Source organism: Acinonyx jubatus, chromosome B1 (assembly GCF_027475565.1).
Source record: "Acinonyx jubatus isolate Ajub_Pintada_27869175 chromosome B1, VMU_Ajub_asm_v1.0, whole genome shotgun sequence".
In the NCBI taxonomy this organism is placed as follows: Eukaryota; Metazoa; Chordata; class Mammalia; order Carnivora; family Felidae; genus Acinonyx; species Acinonyx jubatus.
The window spans coordinates 38,256,924-38,280,018 of NC_069382.1; the positions used below are offsets into that span (position 1 = coordinate 38,256,924).

General features: G+C 40.5%; 1 protein-coding gene across 5 annotated transcripts in view; it reads left to right on the forward strand.

Annotated features, from left to right (window-relative positions):
- The window catches only part of SH2D4A (SH2 domain containing 4A), a 70,492-nt gene that overhangs the window by 37,934 nt on the left and 9,463 nt on the right, over positions 1-23,095 (forward strand). For all 5 annotated transcript variants that reach the window (XM_015075893.3, XM_015075895.3, XM_053216497.1 and 2 more), the window contains 4 exons: positions 1,192-1,303; positions 3,137-3,347; positions 6,113-6,243; positions 22,743-22,963. In XM_015075893.3, coding sequence (XP_014931379.1) covers positions 1,192-1,303; positions 3,137-3,347; positions 6,113-6,243; positions 22,743-22,963 — 675 coding nt within the window. The remainder of the gene's footprint in view (positions 1-1,191; positions 1,304-3,136; positions 3,348-6,112; positions 6,244-22,742; positions 22,964-23,095) is intronic.

Here is a 23,095-nt window from a genome sequence, read left to right on the forward strand (position 1 = left end):
GCTCTTATTTAGTTGACCAAGTGCTAAATTCAGTTTTCTTGTAGGCACTCAGGAGGCAGTTCCCAAATAAACAAAGTACTTTTTAGGTCTAAGTGATTTGGTGTATTAGTTTCTCTTTCGTTAAAAACTAGTTCCTTCAGTGTACTGGTGCATAGAGCTGTCCACTTCACGATGGCTAATGTCATTTTTATGTTATGTGTATTTTGCCACAATTTTTAAAAAGGTTACAATGGTAATTTTTATATTATGTATATTTTACAATAAACAAAAGCAAATTCCCTTTTTAAGGAAGACTTGTGTTTCTTATTTTATGTTTTCTCAAAGATGATGCTTTGTAAAAATATTTTTCTGCTTTTTTTAAATACAAAAAAATATTCCTTTTTGGGTCACCTAAAATCATGTGTAAGTACCACATTTTTAGACACACTGGTGCGAGGGCACATGGAGATACAGCTAAGATTGCTGTAGAAATGTACTGTTATTTTTATGGAACCTGTCAGATACTAGAGTGTTTACATTGGTGCCATGAAACAGTATTTACACACTACTTCAGGGAATTCACCCTAAAACAGAGAAGTGCTGTGTTTGAGGAAAATGGATATTTATTGAGTTCTTACTGTGTTACACACTATGGGAGACACTTTTTAAATATTATTTAACCCTCAATATAACCCTATGAAATATTTTTAATTCTCTTTTTTTTAGTTTATTTTTGAAAGAGAGAGAACTCAAGTGGGGGAGGGGCAGAGAGAGAGGGAGACATGGAATTGGAAGCAGAGGCCAAGCTCTGAGCTGTCAGTACAGAACCTGACACAGGGCTCAAACCCTCGAACCGCGAGATCATGACCTAAGCTAAAGTCAGATGTTTAACCAACTGAACCACCCAGGTGCCCCGAAATATTTTTGATTTTCTGATTATACTTAGGGGAAGACAGCCTAAGGGAGGTTTGGTAAGGGGCCATGCAGTTGTACAGCTAGGTGGCGGTAGAGTCAGCTTCAGGTATCACTGACTCCAAGCTTTTCCTACACAACAAATTGCCTAGCCAGGGGCCACAAGGGAGTTAAGCAGAAACCAACCTGAGTCCCCTCCCCATCCCTGTACCCCCTTCCTCCCTCCCCTCCTCCACCTCTCCTCACAGAAAACTGCCAGTCAGTCATTAGTGTTTGTTTCTGTTGTTGTTGTTTTAACAGAAGAAAGAATCCATGAAGAAAACACAAGATGAGGAACTAAAACAAATAGATGGGGAGAAAACCAAGCAGATTTATAAAAGCTGGAAAGAAGATTCAGAGTGGCAGGCATCTTGTGAGTACCTCAGGGCCTCCATAACACTTTAGACTCTCCAGGCCAATTCCTTCTCTTAATAAACGATCAAACTAGGAAGCACTTAAAATAGTTGTTGAGAGAATTATTACTAAGTTGTTACACAAAGGTTTATGAGTCTCTTTTTGAACAGTAGTAGAAAGGTTTTCCATTCATCTTTGTACCATCACAGCTGTCGTATCTATTTGATAGAATGGTATATAGCTATGAAAAAACATGTTTTAGAAGAGTGTTTAATGAATTTGGGATATGTTTATATCTTTTTTTTACTTGAAGAAGAAAAAATATTACAAAATAATATGAAAAACATCCTTTTTTTGTTTGTTTGTTTATTTTTAAGTAGGCCTCACATCCAGCATACAACCCAACATGGGGCTTGAACTCACAACCCTGAAATCATAACCTGAGCTGAGATCAAGAGTCAGACACTTAACTGACTGAGCCATCCAGGTGTCCCAAAAGATCCCAATTTTAAAATGCTCGAGTATATGAAGTAAAAGAACTGGAAGGTTATTAACATGTGACATTAGTTTTTTTGGAGAGGTGCGATCTGAGATTTATTTGAATTCTTGTTATCCTGTATTTTTCTAAATTTCAACATTGAACTCAACTTGGTAATAGAAGAACCCAGGAATAATCGGATATATCAGCATCCCTCCCATGCCCATCACCTAACCCTGACTCCTTTTAGAGGTGGCACCACCAAAGATAGACCTCCTTAGGAAGAGCTCAGTGCAGGTGAAGGCAGAGCAGAGCCTGCTCAGGGATGCTAGGGGAAAATGTTTGTTTGAAACAGCTGACCCAGAAAAAGGCTTACCTACCAGGTCATCCCTAGAGACCACTTGAGGGCGAGAACAGGAGTGGCAATGTTTGCAGGATGTGGAGAATACTGTGTTCAGTTCCATAACAGTGAATACCATTAACATGACAGTTTTTGTGAAATGAAAACATTTGCAAGATCCAATCACTTCTATGCAGTGAAATTCTAGCGTGATGGAACATTTCTGGCATCTCTTTAAAGCCGAACCTAACAGGGTTTGACCAATAATGGCTGAAGTGCAAATACACACAATAAAAATTAGTCTTAACATCCTGCATTAGAGTCCTTTACCACTGTGTTGCCAAAACAAAAGCAAAACAAAACAACAAACCTTCTGCTTTACAAAGCAACATTAAAAGGTGACTTTGGGATGCTTTCATGTGTATCAACACATTCTCTGTGGTAAGAATCACTTTATTTTATTTTTTTGTTCTGGCAGGCCAATTTACATTTGGTTCAGTTCTCTGTGGACTGAGGAGTGGACATCACCACTCTTTCATCCTGTCCACAGCCAGGAGCCATGGCACTGAGGAGTTCCTCATAGTCTGCTCTTTGCTGGTGACATCCTGAGCTGCGTGTGTGAGGGATGTGACATCACCTCTTTTATTCAAAGACCCCCTGTCAGTTGGAATTCTCACTTGGTCTGTGACTCACCACTTGGTCTTGCCAACTGCAGGAAATTCTAAAACATGTACCCATGGTTCTCCATTTCTATCTCCTCTTTTCCTCCTCCTCTTCCTTCTCCCTCTTAGAAAGTCCTAAAACTCCCAGAGAAAGATAGGAAGTCTGCAGTGAACATTGGGCAGTTGTGAATGTGCAAGCCTGAACTATGTGAGTCATAGGGGTTGACACTGATTGTTCATTGTCATCATCAGATGACAGAATCTGCTGGGAGACTGCTCTCTCCACCAGCTGAGTCTTCTCACCATCTCTGTTGGCTGACCAGGGGCTTTCTCAACACCCCCCACCCCCCCACCCCCGCCTTGTTTTCCTAGTGCGAAAATCCAAAGCAGCTGATGAGAAGAGACGCTCTTTGGCTAAACAAGCGCGGGAAGACTACAAGAGGTTATCACTAGCAGCTGAAAAAGGAAGAAGCGGTGAGGGACCACAAAGCCCCCCAAGCATTCCACAGAAACCAAAAAGACCTCCGCTTCCACCCAAGCCTCTGTTCCTAACCCCAGCGGGATACCCTCGAAAGCCTCTTAGGTAAGAAGCCACACAGATGGCTTTAAGCATAACGGTGGAAACTGGCTGATTAAAGACAAACTGCATGATGAGCCATGGGGAGTGAAGGACCAGCTGGCTGCCTGTGAAATTAAATTCAGCCTCCCCTCCAAGCCTGTCTTCCTGAGATACCTGGTCTGGATTTGTCTCATTCTTATCTATAAAATATCCACAGTTGTTGTAATTAAGATACCCAGTAATTTAGGATGCACATTGAGTTCAGTGCATCCTACTGATGCACTATCAGCTATCTGCTATCAGCTACTATCGCACCCCCACCCCCTTGGGCTGAAGGGGAGCCAATGAGGGGAGAAGCAGAAACAACAGGGGTTTCACCAGTGCTCAGTATTGCTCTTAGTAGGAAACAATATCAAAGTAGGAATCTAATGGCTTGCTGACTTTCATGGCTTCAGTAGAGTTATGTTTTCATTGCTCAGGATTAAAGGTTTGATGGTAATCCTTGTTCTGGGATACAGAGCCAAGCTCATATGTTGACATTTTGGAACTGTTCCTTTGTTGAATGAATACTTTTTTGGTCATAACAGTGCCTTTGCCTCCAAGGCTATGGGAAATTAGAACAATTTGTTTTGTAAAATCCCCGAAGAAAAATACAATATCATAGCAGAAACCCCTTTCCTTTATGTTACTTAACTGATTATAAAATTATTTTCTCCTGGTTATTATATGATTTTTTTCCGTATTCTAATATGTAGAAAGGTGATAGTTAAAATATACCAGAGAAATCAAATAGTGATTGAGTGAAACAGAACTGTCTGAAAGCCTTGCCTTCTGAAATAAAAACTAAAAATACTCGGTTACAAACATGGAGAAATAAAAAGCAAACAAATTTCTCTTTGCTTGGAGGCAGTAGTTATCTTCAGGGCTTTTCCTAAGGGAGATTATGACCTCAGAGGAAATAGGAAGGTGAACCTTTTCCTCTACTATAATTATTTCTACTTAACTAAAAGGTTCCATTTTGTGACTTGGGGACCCGAACTAAATGATCATGGTCTACAAAGTGACAGTTTGGGGAATCATTTTTTTTTCTTATGGACAAAAACCCAAGAAAGGCAATCAGAAACAGGTATCCTCAAACTTCTGTGACCAGGTCACAAAGGTGTGAGATCCTGCACAGGGTCCTTTCCAGTGCCCAGGCTTGTCTGTGTATTGACCACAGATCCCCAGCAGGGCTGTTTGTGGACCTACCTCTGTTCTCCAGGCTCTTTTGAGGGTGGGACTGTGCCTTGAAATATGTCCTGACCCACAGTATTTTCAGAGCACAGTGTATGCGATTGACAGCAATGAAGGTGGCCTTTAATAAGGGTAATTCTTGTTTTGAGCTGTGCTCAGTTAGCTCATTTTTTCCAACTTAATACACTTGCATGAAATGCTTCTTGTGAGACCGCCAGAATGGATGGGTTTTGGGCTGGGACAACAGTGATGACCGAGGTCAGCTAGGAGCCAGCCCAAGAAAAGACAGATTGGCTGTCCTCGGATGTTTTGCTTAATCTCCATAGAGTTCCCAAAGAAAAAGAACCTAATTTGAAAGCTAATTAGAGCACTCATCATGTAATCTTATGTGTGTGCAGTGTCTGATACCCAAAAAAGTCAACTATTATAGGCTACTTTCTCCAAAATGCTGTTTATGTATATATATGAATATGTACCTGCATATATGTACATCTAACATATATGTCACATGTAACTCACAGTGACATGTGTTACCATAAAACGCATAAAGAGCCATACATTAATTTACATGACAGGTATCCCAGTAGTTCATCCAAACTCCTCATTGTTTTCACACTAAATTCTGCTCAAAATTAGTGGGCTGTGGTGTGAGACTTGGAAATATGTTTATTACATTGCAATGTTACTTTTGTAATGGAAATTGACTTACATCCCAGAATTTAAGTTCTGCTACTGAATATATTTCAAAATGATTCTGCTGCTTGTATCTTTTTTTTTTCTTTTACCAATCTTCATACATTTTTCTTTCTTTTTACTTTATAGTTCTGAGGCTATCTTTAACAGAACCAAACTTCTTCAAAGTGTGGGAGAGAAGAAAGCAAGTCAGGGAGATGGAAACAGAAAGAAGAGAAAGTTTAATAATGAAAATGTTAGGAAGGAAATTTATTTTATTGCATTTGATTTCTTTTGTTTGCAAGGACATGGCCCAAGGAAAGTAGTGCTGGGGTGTATTTCACTTTTTAGTACTTATTTTCTCAAATTTTAACTGGGAGTTAATGGAGCTTTTATTCACATTAAAAATGAATTAAATCTGTGTTTTAACACAGCAGTTGCTCATAGCCATGACTAGCCCCACAGGACCAGAAGGACAAGTGACAGATTTATGTTCCTTCCTATTTTTTTAAAATGTTATTTTTGAGAGCACAAGTTGGGGAAGGGCAGAGAGAGGGGGACAGAGGATTTGAAGTGGGGTCCATGCTGACAGCATCAAGCCCGATGTGGGGCTTGAACTCACATTGTGACCTGGGCCGAAGTCAGATGCTCAACCGACTAACCCACCCAGGTGCCCCTCTTTCCTATTTCTTGACTAGCCCTCAAGGAATTGTATGATGGCAGTAATTAGGGGTATAACCTCCCCTTAGCTCAGCCCATGTAATTAGATTTTCAAATATATATAATATATACATGATTACATATATATAGGGTATATATGAGTTCTAAAGGCATTGTTTTCAAATTAGTTAAATCTAACTTGAAAAACATTTTCTAAATAACAGAAATCAGGGAGTGACGAGGATGGCATCCAGCTATGCCCAAGAGGAAATCATTCGGTGGTTTAAAGAGGAGCAGCTACCTCTGCGAGCAGGCTACCAGAAAGCCTCAGACGCCATAGCTCCCTGGTTCCATGGTGAGTACAGAGGTTCCCTCAATGGAACCTCATCTGGCGATGCACAGAGCTATGCTAATCCACCAGGAGGGCAAAAAGAATAAAGGCGTCCTTTTATTTGTGCTGCCCAAGAAGAGCCTTTGAAATTATTTTCACAAGGAGTTTTTCAAATGTTTCTCAGTGGGTTGCAAACTCATGATGAAGTTAGGAAACAGTGAGTGGTTGTGGTCTCTGCATGTACTATGGGCTAATTTATCACCACAAATGAAATACCGCCGGGTGGGTGGGGAAGACAGTGCCTCCTGGTCACCTACACTAGGGCTCCCCTCAAAAGGCAGTGCCTGTTGTCCACCATCCACCATGAGTCAGATATGCCCTTGGTGTGGTAGGCAAGGCATTGGTTTAGCAATCCAAAGGTCAGCTCTCCATTGACAGTTGAGTGACTTTGAGCAAATCATCTTCTTTTTCTGTAGCAAGTCAATTTAGCTAAGCCTCATTTTCCTCATCTATTAAATGAAGAAATTGAACTTTATGATCTTTAACCTAAAAATTCTATTACTTTGATCTATGTTTCCATTAAGTAGTTAAGGCTGCCAGGTGGGTTTGTTGAAGCCTGAGCAGATATTACCTAATAAGCCATTTAACACTAGAAATTTGATTAATTCAAGTCCTCTGTGTACCCAGCACACATTTCACTGACTGCTTAGTTTCTTGGACTTCAAGAAAAGAAGGGGCTTCTTGCCTCAGCTTGCTTCTGTAATGTCTGTGGTTGATTTGGACTAATTGGCTCTATGTACAATAAAAGTGCTTTAAGACAAAAATAAAGTTCTCTCACAGAGCACACTTGTCGCAAAGGGTATATTGGTTTGAATCATGTTGAATCATGTTTAACTAGTATTCATGTCACACATAAATATATCCACAAAAATAGGCTCCCAACCCTATAATATGGCAAACTCTTCTAAAAAGAAAAATATTATTTGTAATAGGCTTTCTGCTAATGGGCTGCTTTTGCAGTCAGATCATTATGGAACTGTCTAGCTTTCCTTGAAAATATGTGTTCTTTGGCAATTTAGGCCTTAGTAATTGTCCATTCCCTGAGGAGCCCCTCCCCCTCCTAGGACTGAGTCGTAAGCCTCCATTCTTCCCATTCTTCTTGGAAGACATTGGAAGAAAGAGGGACATCAGTGTCAAAAGATGAATAGAAAGAACATGGCCAATTACACGTTAGCCCCACTGTTTCATATTGCCCCCCCCTTTTTTTCCTTTTTATGATAAGCACTGAGGAAATCAGTACTTTGTAGTTTCTGTGTCATTGGGCAGAAGATGCTGTCATCCCTGATTACAAGGGTGGCAGTTCATTGGAACAGCAGGAAGTGAGACATTGAAAATGTTGGTTCATGTAATTCAAAATCCTGGTACTTTAACAGGCAGTTCTATTTGAAACAGTTGATAAAAGTGAGAAAGACAAAGTTGAACTAAAAATCCAGTTGGAGCTTTGATTAAAAAATAAATTCTTGAGTTTTAATAACTTATTAGTTGCAATTGTTACTTGTTTATTTTCATTTGTATAAATATCATAGTCATAAGCAAAATAAATAATATACAGTATAATGTAAATAATATGATATTAATAGTCATTAGGTCATTATCTTCTGTTTTAAGAAGACAAAATTTCACATGTTTCTATGACAAAGATGGATAATATCTTATATTTTTAAAATATAATTGTTTATTGCTCATGAGCCCTGTTTGAAATAATGGGATGGTAGCTCTTGTATTGGTTTGCCATCTTCCTCCATTATCATGCACTCCATAAACTGCCTTTCTTATGTTACTGTTTTGGTCAGCTAATTTTTCACTGTGGAAGTCACACTTTTACCCTTTTCTTTTAATTAGCTTTAGACAGGATGAGTGGGTAGAGGACAAGGGAAATGAAAACTACTGGATCTCTGGCTTGTGGGGCTAGGCAGAAGGTGGCATGCTATCAGCTGGAAGAAGGACCACAAGAGGATGGGAGATTAAGGGGCAAAAAGAAGAGGGGAGACAATGAGCTTATCTGGGATATGATGAGTTTGAAATGTCTTTGGGGCAGTCATATGAAAATATCCCTTTGGAAATTGAATTGATGGAACAATGTTAGAGATAATATATTGGAGTTATCAGCACCTAATGAAAAGCATGGGAGGGATGAGGTTTTTCAGGAGTGAATTGGGAAGAATGATGAGAGAAAAACAAGGACAAGACCCTGGGGAGCACTAACATGCATTGTGATGGCGCCAGATCTTTGTCTCAGGTGTCCCTCCTCACTTGGGATAATAATGAGATTAATATCTGTCCATGGGGGCCAGTATTAGAGGCAGTAAAGTAGGATATTGTCTGATCTCCTAGATGTAAGAGCTTGGAAAATCCCAAGTACAAGAGAGATCCTGAAATGCAGTGCTGAACTCTAATTCATGAACATCTTTTGATGATCTCAAGCACATCTAGATATGCCATCTCCCCACTTCTCTCTCAGCAAGCTTTTTTCAGAGACCACAAGGTCTCAACTTTTACTGGACTTTTGGCCCCATTGGTTATGTGGGACTTGTGGGAGAACCCATTGAAGATTCTCAAGTTCTTTTACACTTTTTGTTAGTTTTCCTTAGAGCCAGAGCACATTTCTAGCTTTTACATGGTTCAGTTTGGTGTTAGGACCCAGATGGAACGACTTGCTGACATCTCTCAGCTGCTTCCCATGTTCCTTCCTAGTAGCCTGGAGACCAGGGAGCTGATGTACACACTGGCTCCTTCCCAGGATGCTTTCCCACCTGCTCCCTGGGAAGAACCTCCCTGCAAATTTGTAGGCCACCTTACTACACTGTGCAACCACAGAAGAATACTAGGAAGCCCCAGCAGTCTTGACAGAGGGCCTTGTGAAGGAATTTTGTAGTGGGCATTTTTCTAATTTTTTAATATTCTGCAAAGGTAATTCATGTTAGTTAATTTGGAAATTTTATACTCACACTCATTTAGGAGGACTGCTGGGAAAACTACAGTGTATGTCCCAGAGCATCTTGCCTTGCTGCTAAGCCCCTTCAGTAGGAGAAAGTTCTGGAGTTTGTCACCACGTGAATAACTAATCTTGATCTCTCATCTGCCCTCCTTTATCAGCCTCCTAACTGGTCTCCATCTTTCCTCTGCTGTCCCCCATTTTCAACATAATCAAACTGCAATGAGAGTACAACCCAAATTCCTCCCTGGGGCTCACAAAGCTGGCTTGATCCACCCCTGATTATTGCTCCGGCCCTGTCTCAGATGATGTTCTTCGAAGAGCCCTACCTTGATCACTGCTCTCCACCACACGTTTCCCTTCTATCCCTGACACACCACACTTACCCCTCTCTTAGGACCTCTGCAATTGTTTCTCCTGAAGATCCTTCTATGGCCAGCCTCTTGAGGAGCTGACTCACGTGACTGTGGAGGCTTGCTGGGCCCCAAATCTGTTGGGTAGGCCAGCAGGCTGGAGACTCGGGGAAGACTGAGCTCAAGTCCAAAGGCTGAACACTGGCAGAATCCCTTCTTGCTCAGGCAAGGTCAGTCTTTGTTCTTTTAAGGCCTTCAACTGACTGGATGAGGCCTACCCACATTATGGAGGATTTTTCTCCCTTTCCTTATTTAAAAAAAAAATTTATTATAAACTATTTTGAACAAAAAGTACAAAGGAAGCTATGACTAAGACCAACGTTGTAGCAAATGTTATATCTACTTTCCAGGATACAGTACAGTGAATGTTAGAAGCCATATTTACTTCATATCTATTTTTCTTAATAAGAAATAAAACCTGGGGCACCTGGGTGGCCCAGTCAGTTGAGCATCTGGCTCTTGATTTTGGCTCAGGTCATGATCTCACAGTTCGTGAGATCAAGCCCCATGTCTCTAACAGTGTGGGACCTGCTTGGGATTCTCTCTCTTCCTCTCTGTCTGCCCCTCCCCCACCTCTCTCACTCTGTCTCAAATAAATAAATAAACTTAAAAAAAAAAAAAAAGGAAAGAAAGCCTGAAAGAATTAAGGCACCCTCTTTTACTGCCTTTTTGATTCTGTATACTTCTCTCCCAGGGGGTGAACCACTCTTTTGAAATTATCCTTTCATTTTTATTCTCTCATTTTTGTACTCTCATTATATATGTAGATGTCTGTGAATTTTTATAAAATATATTAAGATATATTAAACGTATACATACTTCTATAAAACATGCAATCTTGTGTTTAACCTTTACATGGTATCATGTTATAGGCATTGTTCTGCAACTTGAGTTTTCTCCCAACATTATGTTTTCTGGATTTTTCCCTTTTTATAAATGTAGACTGGCTCATTTGTTTTACCTATTGTGCAGTATATTATATGTTATTTATAATACATAAAGTGTAAACATACAATGCTTTATATGTGTTTAATAATTATATTTGTATGTTATTATACACACTATCATTATTCATTCATCCCTTCTATATTTGGTATAGTTTTTTTTTTTTTTTTTTTTTTTTGCCATTACAGAAAATGATGTGGGGTATATACTTTTGGACATACCTCATTGTACACATATGTGATAATTTCTTCAGGGTGTATATCTAAAAGTGGAATTGCTAGGAGGGTAGGTTACATGAATCTTTAATTATATTGAATATTGCCAAATGCCCTCTAAAGTGATTATATGAATCTCTACTCCCACTAGCAACCTTTAAGAGTTTCTGTTTTCCTACATACTTACCATGCTTGGTGTTGCCAAACTTTTATTTTCCCTTATTCTTATGGGTCCAAAGTGGAATCACCTTATTTTATTTTTTTTATATTAAAATTTTTTTTAACGTTTATTTATTTTTGAGAGACAAAGAGACAGAGCATGAGCAGGGGAGGGGCGGAGAGAGAGACACACACACACAGAATCTGAAGCAGGCTCCAGGCTCTGAGCTGTCAGCACAGAGCCTGATACAGGGCTCAAACCCATGACCATGAGATCATGACCTAAGCCATGAGCAAAGTTGGGCACTTAACCAACTAAGCCACCCAGGCGCCCCTCACCTTATTTTAATTTGCACTGATTTGTAGTGAGGCTGAGCCTTCCATGGTTCCTGGATAGGGGGATTCTGTAATTACTTATAATCTTTTGACTATTTTTCTAGTCAGTTGAGTTTTTAATATTAATTTGTAGGATTTTATATATTCTGGATAGTAAGCCTTTATTAATTATATGGGTTGCATATATCTTTTCCTAGACTACGTATTTTAGATTTTTGGCACATTTTGAGGCATAGAAGTTTTTCATTTCAGTGAGGTTGAGTTTAGCTATTTTTCCTTTATGGTTTTTGCTTATTGTATAATATATAATCCACCTGTAATTTATTTTTGTATATGATATATGGTATAGACACCTAATTTATTCTACATGTGAGTAGCCAGTTCTCCCAGTATCATTCATTAGTCTTCCTTTTTCCACTGATTTGTAATGCTCCCGCTGTTGTATACCAAGATCCTGTTTCTGGGAATTACTATATATTTATATTATGTCTTTATATCTATTAGAACAAGTTCTCCCTCTTCCTATTTCTTTGAAATTGTCTTTCTTGGCCCCACATAGCTCACATGGCTTTTAGGGGCAACACATCAAGTTTTAAAATGCTTGTTGGGAATTTTAATAGAATTTCATTGAATTTGTAGATTAATTTGGAGATATAATTGCCATCTTTATATTATTGTATTTTTCCATCCATGAACATAGTAAATTTCTTCTTATATTTCTTTTAAATCATTAAATAAATTCCCCATATAGGACATGCACCTTTTTAAAAAAAAAAAAAAAAGGAAAACTAGATTTAGTTCTAGGTATATAAATTTTTTTTCTGTTTTGAAAGGGATTTTTAAAAATTACATAATTGGTTGTTGATGCTGTAAAGAAATTATGTTTTTATATGTTGATCTTAAATTCATTAATACTGTTGAAATCTCTTATTATTTCTAATTGTTTGTCAGAAGATTCTGTTAGAGCTGCAATTTTTTGAGGACCTAATATGTGCCAAACATTACATTGAACACTTTGAAGGAGGTAACTTTTATTTCCACTTTATAGAATAAGAACTAGGAACTAAGATGTGAAGTTCTTTTTGGACTTCTAACACTAGTGGCAGTATTCAGAGCCAGATCTATTTTACTTCAAAGTCACAGCATATCTGACCACTAACACAAGTGGGAACATCCATGTCATGTTTTTTATATAACTTGGAATTTAAATCAGTGAACAGTAATACCACAGAGATTTGTTTCTCCAATAAATGGATTAATTCACTAAATCTTACAGTCAGTGGTGATGTAAAGTGTCATGGAATCTTCACCCAGCATAAGTATGCCCCATCCCCACCTCTGAGAATAAGGAAAAAGCACATTCTTGTCCAGACACTATTTTGCTGAATCCCAGGGAGAATTTTAAGAGGCAGATATGTAACATGCAAATGTTTAATAAAATGCCCCAAGGACACAAGGGTTTGGGGTAATAGAAATACAATCTATATTATTATTGTGTTAGTAGTTACCCAATTGTATACATTTGTCAAATTCAATCATTTGTACACTTAAAATTGGAAAATTTTTATTGTATATAAATTATATCTCAGGCTGACTTTTAAAAATGAAGACCCCAGTGGGGCGCCCAGTTGGTTAAGCATCTGACTTTGGCTCAGGTCATGATCTTACAGTTCGTGGGTTCAAAACCCCGCGTTGGGCTCTGTGCTGACAGCTCAGAGCCTGGAGCCTGCTTCCAATTCTGTGTCTCCTTCTCTTTCTGCCCCTCCCCTGCTCACACTCTCTGTCTCTCAAAAATAAATAAATGTGAGAAAAAAAAATGTTTTTTTCAATGTACAGCCCAAGAAGCACAGAGTTTCCTTGGCTCTTAGCATGGAAAGGGGGTACAACTGATCCTTGAACAATGCAGGGGGTGGGGTGCCAACTTCCTGCACAGTTAAATTTTGACTTCCCAGAAACTTAACTACTAATATCCTACTGTGGACCAGAAGCCTTACTGATAACATTACAGTTATTTTGTATGTTATATGTATTATGCCTGTATTCTTATAATGAAGTAAACTAGAGAAAACATTATTAAGAAAATCATAAGGAAGAGAAAATGCATACAGTACTATTTTTATTTGAAAAACACCCACATATAAGTGGACCATACAGTTCAACCCTGTGTTGTTTGAGGGTCGACTGTGTAGTACAGGCTTCGCACAAGACTCCAAGACCAGATCCCCTAGATCTGGGTATGTTCGTCTCCTCTGTAAAATGGGGATAATGATATCTACACTATAGAGTAGGGTTTTTGTTTTTTTGTTTTGTTTTGTTTTGTTTTGTTTTTAAAGTACATCAGGGGCACCAGAGTGACTCAGTTGGTTAAGTGTCTAACTCTTGATTTTGGGTCAGGTCATGATCCATGGTCTCTGCCCTCTCCGGCATTTGCTCACTCTCTCTCTCTCTCTCTCAAAATAAATGAATAAACATTAAGAAAAAAGTTCATCAGCTAATATATGTAACGTGCTTAGAACAGTGCCTGGTGCGTAGTGTTTCTGTTGTTATGGCTTACCAGAACTGAACAGCTTGAGAGTAAATTCACCCTTCCTGTTCTCTCTGCTTTTCTCTTCTTTAGAATCCTAATCTTGCCACAAAATACTGTCATAACAGCATCATATATGAAGAATAAGTAGCACTTCAATAAAATAGATCTTTATTACTGCAAAAACTGTCCTATGCTGTTTTGACAAGTATTTATTTAGGGCTTGTCCTTAAAAATCCCAGAACCTAGGAGGTCACCCCAGAAGGCAACAGGAATTTGGAAGGACAAAAGAACAACCACCCCCAAAACAGGGAATAAAGCTGTTTGGAAAACTTGAGCAGAACATTGCCAGTTTAGGTTGAGCACGATGTTGGGAGGGAAGGTGCAGAGAGATGGGAGTGAGTCCTGGAATTGCTAAAGCCGTATCTTCTGTTTTCTAAATTTAAATCTCCTGTATACTGTAGTTAAGTCTGTTTGGTTTTGTTTCCTTAAAAAGGATTATTTTCTTCTCTCTTTGTCACCCTCCTTTCATTGTGTTGGACTATCTTGACCCTCAAATACAGTCCTTATTTTTATACATTTTCTTCTTGCATCTGGTTGGTCACAATGCTATTAGCAGTCTTTAAAACACATGTTATTGTCTAGAAAGTTTGTAAAGTTCGTGATTAGTGTTGGAGAGTCCTCCTGGATAAATTTAACATCCTTCAAAGTCATTTTACTTATTCTGGTTCATGAATAGGAGTATCCAAAGTGTGTAGATATATAATTATCTGTACTCACTAACATGCTTTTTTACACTTCTTAGAGCAAAGGGCCAACAAATAAATAAAACTGAAGTTTGAAAGTCTGTTCAGAAACCCACAGACTCCTATCTTCATTCCCTCCATTAGCATTTCCTATCTCCTGTTAATACATGACAGTGTTCAGGAGCTTAGAATTCATCAGGGACTGGGAATAGGAAGGTGGGGAAAAGCTAGCAATAAGTGTATAAACAAATTTCTGATTTAGGAATTTTCTAATTGCTTCTGTTGTTAGAGGATTCACATATTTGCTTTAAGCATCAAGAGTTGATCATTATTCTGCTGAAATGTAATGAACATTCCTTATTCAAATATGAACATAATTAGACTGTTGATGAAGTATTTCCATCCTGATTTGTTTCTTGTGGATGTCTTTTGCTTTCATGGTTTATAACTGAACCTGCCTCTAAATGCTTCAGTCCCAATATTTTATATTTTAAGCTACTTAAAAAGCAAATCCCTTTAACATCTGTGGGATTTCAATATAGCTCACACTGCAGCTATTTTGATTGCTTCCATTTCTGACACATCCTCCAAATTTTCATTCTCCTTGGAAAGCAAGCCCTATCCATTTCTGAGGAGGCAGTTGCTGTCTGGGACTTAAGTTCCCTAGAGCCAACTGTCCAAGTGGAGTCCCGTGTCCCTGTCCTTTGGCAGTGTGCTGGCCTGCAGCCCCTGCCACACAGGCCTTGAGGACCAAGTGCATACAACAGGAGAGATTGTGTGGACAGAGTCTCAGAGACTGCCCAAGATTTCCTTCAGGCTAAAATTTTAACGAACATGCGAATTGGCACTCATAAGTGATAATCTGTCCTTTGACTATTTTGCCGAGGAGTGGCGATTTCTTAACTGTGCAGCCAGCAAAATTTGCCCCCCTCTTACAAAGAGATTTTCAAGTTTCTTCCTTTACTAAGCACTGCCTCATTTACATATATGATTCATACACTGCGTAGGGTGGGTAGGCTGTAGGCAGCAGCGAGAATATGTCCCTGTGTGAGTGTGGCAGGGAAGGACTAGTGCAGGCCCCTTCCCTGCCAGCCACTGTCCTACCCTTGAGAGGGACCAGCATGGCCTTAGCAAGGAGCCCTGGGAATTCACCTACATTTTAGCATGAAGCCTTCATCTACATTAATGGCATCAAAACACTTTGAATTATTCTCCATAGTTCTCCTGTCTGACTGCCTAGGATTCAGATTTCCAAACTAACTGAAGACAAAACATAAAGAAGCTAAAGCTACATACATTTATTCAGACTTGAGAAGAGCTAGCTTTTCGGCAGCAAATACTATGCATCATTGTGGGTTGTGTCTTTGTTTTTTCCCAAGACCCTGACTTTTCTCATAAATTACCCAGTGTAGCAAACCAGTTGCAAAAACATTAGTATGTATTTCCATTAATGTTCAGAATAGTCCATTAACCCCAAAGACCTTGCTTACTTGAGTTTTGCAAATGATGCACCTATCCTCATCCTAATGCTGCCAGCCACTGGGAGTCATGGCCTGCATGTGCCTGGGACCCCAAGCTTCCCATTACTGGTGCCCAGGCTCCAGTGTTATTTCACACTGTGCTCTTGGAGGGACCAAGAGGGACCAAGCAGGCAAGGGAAGGGTGGAGGGGCCGGGGCGGGGGGGGCCTGCGGCAAAAGAGAGTGACCTGCTTTGGGGGTTTGACTTCAGATTTTTTATGGAAAGGGGGATCCTGGTATTTAGAGAATTTTTTTTAATGTTTATTTTTGAGAAAGAGCACGATTGGGAGAGGGGCAGAGAGAGGGGGACAGAGGATCTGAAGTGGGCTGACAGCAATGTGCCCAATGAGGGGCTCTAACTCATGAACCATGAGATCATGACCTGAGCGAAAGTCAGATGCTCAACTGACTGAGCCACCCAGGTGCCCCTTTTGAGAAGTATTTTTAACCTATGGTTTTGTTGTCAGAATTTTCTTTGTTGTCATGTGGTTTCTTTATAAAATTTGGATACTCTTTATTCTGGGAAAGGATGCCGCAGTTGTAGTGGTTAAGAGAACATCTTAGGGGTCAAATCCCAGCCCCATCAACCAGCTGTGTGGCCTTAGGCAAGTCACGTGACTTCTGATCTTCTGTCTCCTCTGTGTAATGCAGACAGTGATATCATCTGCTTAATAGGATCATTCTAACAATTCAATGAGTTAATATATGTGAATATTTAGAGCTGAATGTGACACATAGTAAGCCCTAGTTAATAAGTGTTAATCATTAAGGTAATGATGAAAAAACAAATTATGTGATTTTTATTCTTGAATTATTAAGGAAACATGAATAATATTTTAAGAGCTCTATTTTTCCTCACCCCTAAGGTGCCTGAGACCCCAAGGGTGAGAGCTCGACATCACCATACATCTCCCCCCCCCATATAGAGAATCTAGGGCAGGTCCCAGGGCCTCTCCAAAAATACTTCCTGTAAATACTGAAGGAGTTAAAGAAAGCATAAGGTGGAAGGGAGCTGAAGGGGGGAAATATAGAGCTCTCGTCCAAGTTTAAGACCTCCTATGGATAGCATGTGCCCTTTGCGTCTGGCAGGGTTGCTACTTGGAAATGAGTTCTTCTAAAACTCAGTTTTTCTTTTACTCACCCCTAACCTTGGCACTTTGCAGTGTGGGACTTTGATGTCACCTTAACAGCAGAGATGTGTTCCTTCATGTAAGTTGTCTTAGTGCCATCCCCTCCTTGCAGGGTTTTCTGGGCATTCCAAGAGGCAGAGAGTGTGGGACAGATGACAGAAGAAGGAGTGAGGGCCTCCTGGCAGAGCTCTGGAAGGGCAGCAACCTGCAGGCAGCTCTCAGCAGACCTGATGCTGCTCAAGGAGAAAGCTGAAACTCTCTGTGCTCTGCAATGGGAATCCTGAGCCTAGGGGAGGTTGCAGAGGTTACCAATGTGTTGCTCCTACATCCAGGCAACTGTACTTGAGTAATCACTGAAAAATGCATCTTCTTTATGTTGCCTGGGTAAGAAATGTGTGAAGTAAATACTGTAGTTTACTTTCAGCCAACTTCAGGAAAACTTCATGAGCCTGTGGGGTTAAAAAACAAAATACTTGAATAAGAAACAAGAGACCTGAAACCATCACTAACTAATCCTATAACCTTGGGCACATACCTTCTGTCCTTCAGTTTTCCCATCTGTGTGGTGATGATAATAATACCAGTTCTGTTCATTTCGAGTTGTTTGAGAATTAAATAGTAAATAGTAAATAGAAGCTCGTTGAGCAGTGTGAAACACTAGCACAGGGGTAGTATTCAGGTTGAGTGGATGAGAGCCTGGACTCTGGGGTGAGACTGCCTGGGTTCAAGACCAGCACTTCTCCTGGCCTGCCTCAGTGACCTTAAACACATTATGATGCTCTCTCTGATGCAGATTTTCTCATCTGTGATTTGAGAGTAGGAACAGTACCTGCTGTCAGGCTGCTTTGAGGATTAAATGAAATAATGCACCCTTTGACTAGTGCCAGGCAGACATTAAGAACTCTACATGTTATAGGTATTTGGTTACCTTTCATCTGATTTTGAAACACATATTTTCCAGGTTCTGGAAGTAGGGCATACAGATGTACACATATAAACAAAGTTAGCAGTCCTTCAGAGAAACATGAGGGCATCCCTTGTCTCTACCGATAACAATGCTCTACCAATAACAATAGGGGCAGTAGCTGCATAGAAGTGTCCTAGAGAAGAAAGTTTCTGGCTTGATTATAAGACAGAATTACTCATTAGTTGTTTTCTGGGCATCTTCTAAGTAGCAGGTGCTGAGAGTGTGAAAATAAATCAGTTGCCCTCCATGAGATCACAAGGAGGTGGGGCAGGGAGACACAGAGTAGTAGAATGTGCTGTGAGTACGCTGACAGAGCTGTGGATGGCACCTGCCAGGATGGAGGGGGAACCAGGTGAGACCCTGGATAGACCAAGTGAGTTTCAAGTGGAGGTGGGAACCAGGTGCTCAGCAGGTGTAGAGGAACATTGACTTACTGCTCAGGGAGAAGTCAGAAAGCTTCATGCTATTTTCATGCTATTGAGTTGAATCTTGGAGGATGAGTAGGCATTTTCCAGGAGGAAGCTGTGGAGAAGGGCATCCCAGAGAACTGCCCTTCTTCTGTGAGGTAGTTGCTGTCACTTGATTTTCAACTAGGGCCATGCTAGAATTTCCGAGTTATTTAGAGTTTCTTAAGATCTGTTCACCCTCTTTTCTGCAAAAAATAGTCTTCCTGGGCCTGTCATGGAGGTCTGCTTTCATCCCAGTGGGGCTTAGAGTTGTGCTGTCCAATATGGTAGCCACTAACTATATGTGACTCTTTATACCAAAGTTAATTAAAATTAACATTAGAAGTTGGGGCTCCTGGGTGGCTCCATTGGTTGGATGTCCGATTCTTGATTTGGGCTCAGGTCATGATCTGGTGGTCATGGGATCGAGCCCTGTGTGGGGCTCTGGGCTGAGAGTGGAGCCTGCTTGGGATTCTCTCCCTCTCTCACCCTTTATCTCTTCCCTGCTGGTGCACACGCTTTCTCTCAAAAAATAAAAAAAATAATAAAAATAAAAATTTTTAAAATAAAATGAAAGTTTGAGGCTCTCAGTCACACTGGTCACATTTCAGGTGCTCAGTAGCCATATATGGTTAGTGGCCTCCACATGGCCAGCCCAGACATGTCTATCACCACAGAAAATTCTGTTGAATAGTACTTTTCTAGAGAGTGCCCTGGCATCACACGCAGAAAGTAGTGGGACATTTCTCTCGGCTCCCTCTCAACTCCTTCTGTTATGAAACTCCATGCTGGGTATTCAGGCCCTCAGGGGTTTTAGCCAGTTCTGCGCCAGGGTCTTTAAAAGCCAGAAGCCATCCAGTTAGACCTTATGCAGTGACATCTGCTTCCTTTTGGACTGGAGTAGTCCCGCCACACCCTGCCTGGATTCAGCTTAAAACAGAGCATGGGAGGGTGAAGATCTGATTCATTTCAAAAATTGAGGAAGTAAAAGAAAGCTTTTATTTACCCCTCTTCACTAGCACAGAAATCCTCCTATGAACTCACATAGGCTTGGTTCTTGTAATATGTGTGAAGAGAGCTGATCAGAGGGAACTTGCTTGGAGGTGACACTGCCTTTAGGGGGCTTGGATGAAGACCGCTGCTCTAGAATTCTTAGAGTCATGCACAGGGGTAAATCAGGGAATGATCAGTACTGTAAGGAGATTGCCCGAATCCAGGTGATTAATATCTGATGCTGGATTTTGGCTTTGTGTTCAAGAACTCTCTTTGCAAGCAGACAAAGCTCACTGCTTGGTAGCGATCATAGCCAGGCATCCCTGGATGTGCCCACTGCCCTCGATGGAACAACAGATTATATTTGGACCAGTATCATCAGAGGAGCCAAAAGAATGTGCTCCTCAGAAATGATAATCCTGTTGTAAAGTAAAAAGAACAAAGCATCCTCTCCATAACACTTAACTTCTGAACCTGCTGTCAGTACCATTGTGTTCAAGTCTCCATTATGACTTGTGATTCGCCTCAAAATCATTTTATTGTGTTCCAGTGTCTCTGGAGATTACACAGTGCCAAGATCTGCGTGTAATGGGTAATAATTACAGTTTGAGAGGTTTGGGGGAGTTTGATTTACAGCTACTGCGTGACCTGATTTTAGGAGGAGTTTAAACTACCTTAACCCAGGTTCAGTTATAATTTTCCAGAGTAGCTTTCATTTTAGGAATCTAAATCCATCTGGATAACATGCTGATGTTATAAATTATAACATCTACCCCATCTGTTGAAGTAACTTGCAATTTCAGAGTTAGCCTGTCAGTAAGTCTGCAAGAAGAGAGAAATCTTTTTTCCAGAATGCTGCTTCTCCTTCACTAGTGGTTTGTTAGCCCCTCACCTCTGAAGGGGAGTTTTCAGTGTCAGTGAAAAATCTCCCTGGTTCCATAACAATCAAACACAGAGTCTTGAGACCTCAGTCATGTTTAGTCTCAGGGCAGGCTGGTTACCTGTTGCCTTGTTTCAGCTTATGGTTGTCCTCTGGAATCTATCAATAGGATGAGGTGTGTCTAGAAAGGTACAACAGACCAACAGTAGCAGCAGGTCCATATCTGTTAGAACTTAATATGGGTATCATTTGAGCACCTACAGTGGACAGTTTAGCAGCTAATCCAAGAGGCTTACCAGTGTCAGTGGTGCCACAGATTGTGTTGGCCCAGTCTTGTCAAGGATAGGGCAGAAAGGTAACTGGATGTAATGGAGGTAAAGCACAGGCTTTGGTAACCCTGCTGGGCATCAGCGCAGTAGAGCTGGAGGCCCGAGGAGAGAGGTTGTGACTCTTCTTCTGTTTCAGAGATGCTTCCTATCTATGAGTGGGGGAATCTTCCAAGCCTTTCAACATCCCCAGTTCTTATCCTGGCGTTTCACTGGGGTTGAGCCTCACAGGGATTGAACGCTCTGACTTCAAGGTGCAGGCCCTGGGCCTCCTGAATGGTGCATGGGAGAAGAGAAGGCAGGAGAAGGGCTGAGTGGTTCGTCTTGGCTGGGAGAGAACAGATGATTTTTTTAAAAAAATTTTTAATGTTTATTTTTGAGAGAGAGAGACAGAGACAGAACATGAGTTGGGTAGGGGCAGAGAGAGAGGGAGACACAGAAGCTGAAGCAGGCTCCAGGCTCTGAGCTGTCGGCACAGAGCCCAATACAGGGCTCGAACTCACAAATGGTGAGATCTTGACCTGAGCCAAAGTTGGACGCTTAACTGACTGAGCCACCCAGGTGCCCTGAGAACAGGTGATTTTTCAATCCCCCTTTTATTAAAGTAAAATAGAGATGGTTTTATTTAATGTTTTGTTCTGGATAATTAGGGTTCAATTCTCAGTTAACTTTATTAATAATAAGACTAAAGGACTGTAATGATCCATCCATTGCCCTTTCACCAGGAGGTTTTTAGGTTTTTTCCCCTAATAATAAGATACATAGTATCAATACGGAGCTATCTGTGGAAGGAGGAGAAAGAGCTTCTCTCTGCAGTGGTGAAAGGGAACAGGGGGAGAATAACGCTCCTCCTCCCAAATCCGAACTTGCTGAATAAGTGAACGATGTTACCATCTCTCCAAGATGTGTTTGCATACCTTCTATATGTTTTGCAATGTTAGTGATTCATCTGATGAATTACAATGGGAATAAGAAGGGAAATTGGGAACATGAGTCAAACCTCATGAGTTTGGACTGGTTGGGGGAAAGACTGGTCTTAATTAGTGTGAATTCATGAGGCATCTAAACTATATATACATATAAAACTTAATATATATGAAGAGTTTTATTGTTTTGAATATATTTAGGACAAACATATGGAGACATAAATATAGAAGCATATGTATATACATATATAAACATATATACATATATATAGGTGTATATATATGTTTATAAGTAAATACTTGTATTCCTTTAAATGCCACTGAAGCATGATTTAGGAGTAGCTACTGTAGAAAGTACTTGAAGACCTGGATCCATCCTGGTTCTGTCACTGACTTGCTGACTCCAAGACCAGGGTCCTCAGCTTGGCACTATTGATATTTTGGGCTGGATAATTCTTTGCTGTGTGAAGCTGTACTATTCACTGTAGGATGTTTAGCAGCATCCCTGGCCTCTCTGTACTGGCTTCCAGGTGCAACTCCCTGCCCATGACAACCAAAGATGTAGATCATACACTTCTAGACATTGTGCTGGTTGAGAAGCACTGTTTAAGACCATGTTGGATCACTATCCAGGCCATAGAGTCCTCGTCAATAAATTGAGGAAGGCAACTTCCAGTCCCCTTCCAGATCTAATGCTTCTAGGATGCCAGACACAGAAGCTACCTAACAGCTATGGTGTGATAACTGGGTGCATAGGTGGAAACGTACTCTGAAGGGTAAACGTGCACACCCTCATTTATATTATCCATTTGCTTATGTAACCTACCTGGCTGGCCCAGTTACCAAATACCAGAAGATGAATGATACTGCACTGTATTCTTAAGAACCAAAATGGACTTACAGTTGCTGTTACTTTTTACGAAACTTTATCCACACAGCTATATTTAACTGAAGAAAGTTCTGGAAATGATTTGGCTGAAATACCTGCTTTTCTTTCCCACAGGAATTCTTACATTAAAGAGAGCAAATGAACTTCTGAGCACATGTGTGCCAGGAAGTTTTCTGATCCGAGTCAGTGAAAGGATCAAAGGCTATGCCCTGTCCTATCTGTCTGAGGATGGCTGCAAACATTTCCTCATAGATGCCTCTACGGACTCCTATAGCTTCCTGGGTGTGGACCGGCTCCAGCATGCCACCCTGGCGGAGCTGGTGGAATATCACAAGGTGAAACCATGTGCAGACTAAATTTGCTCTGTGAATTGTTGTCCTGCAGCAGCCCAGGCAATGAAAGGCAATTACGAGAAAAAAGATTGAGACAAGTAATGGGGGGATTAGTCCTTGATAATTCTTCCAGAT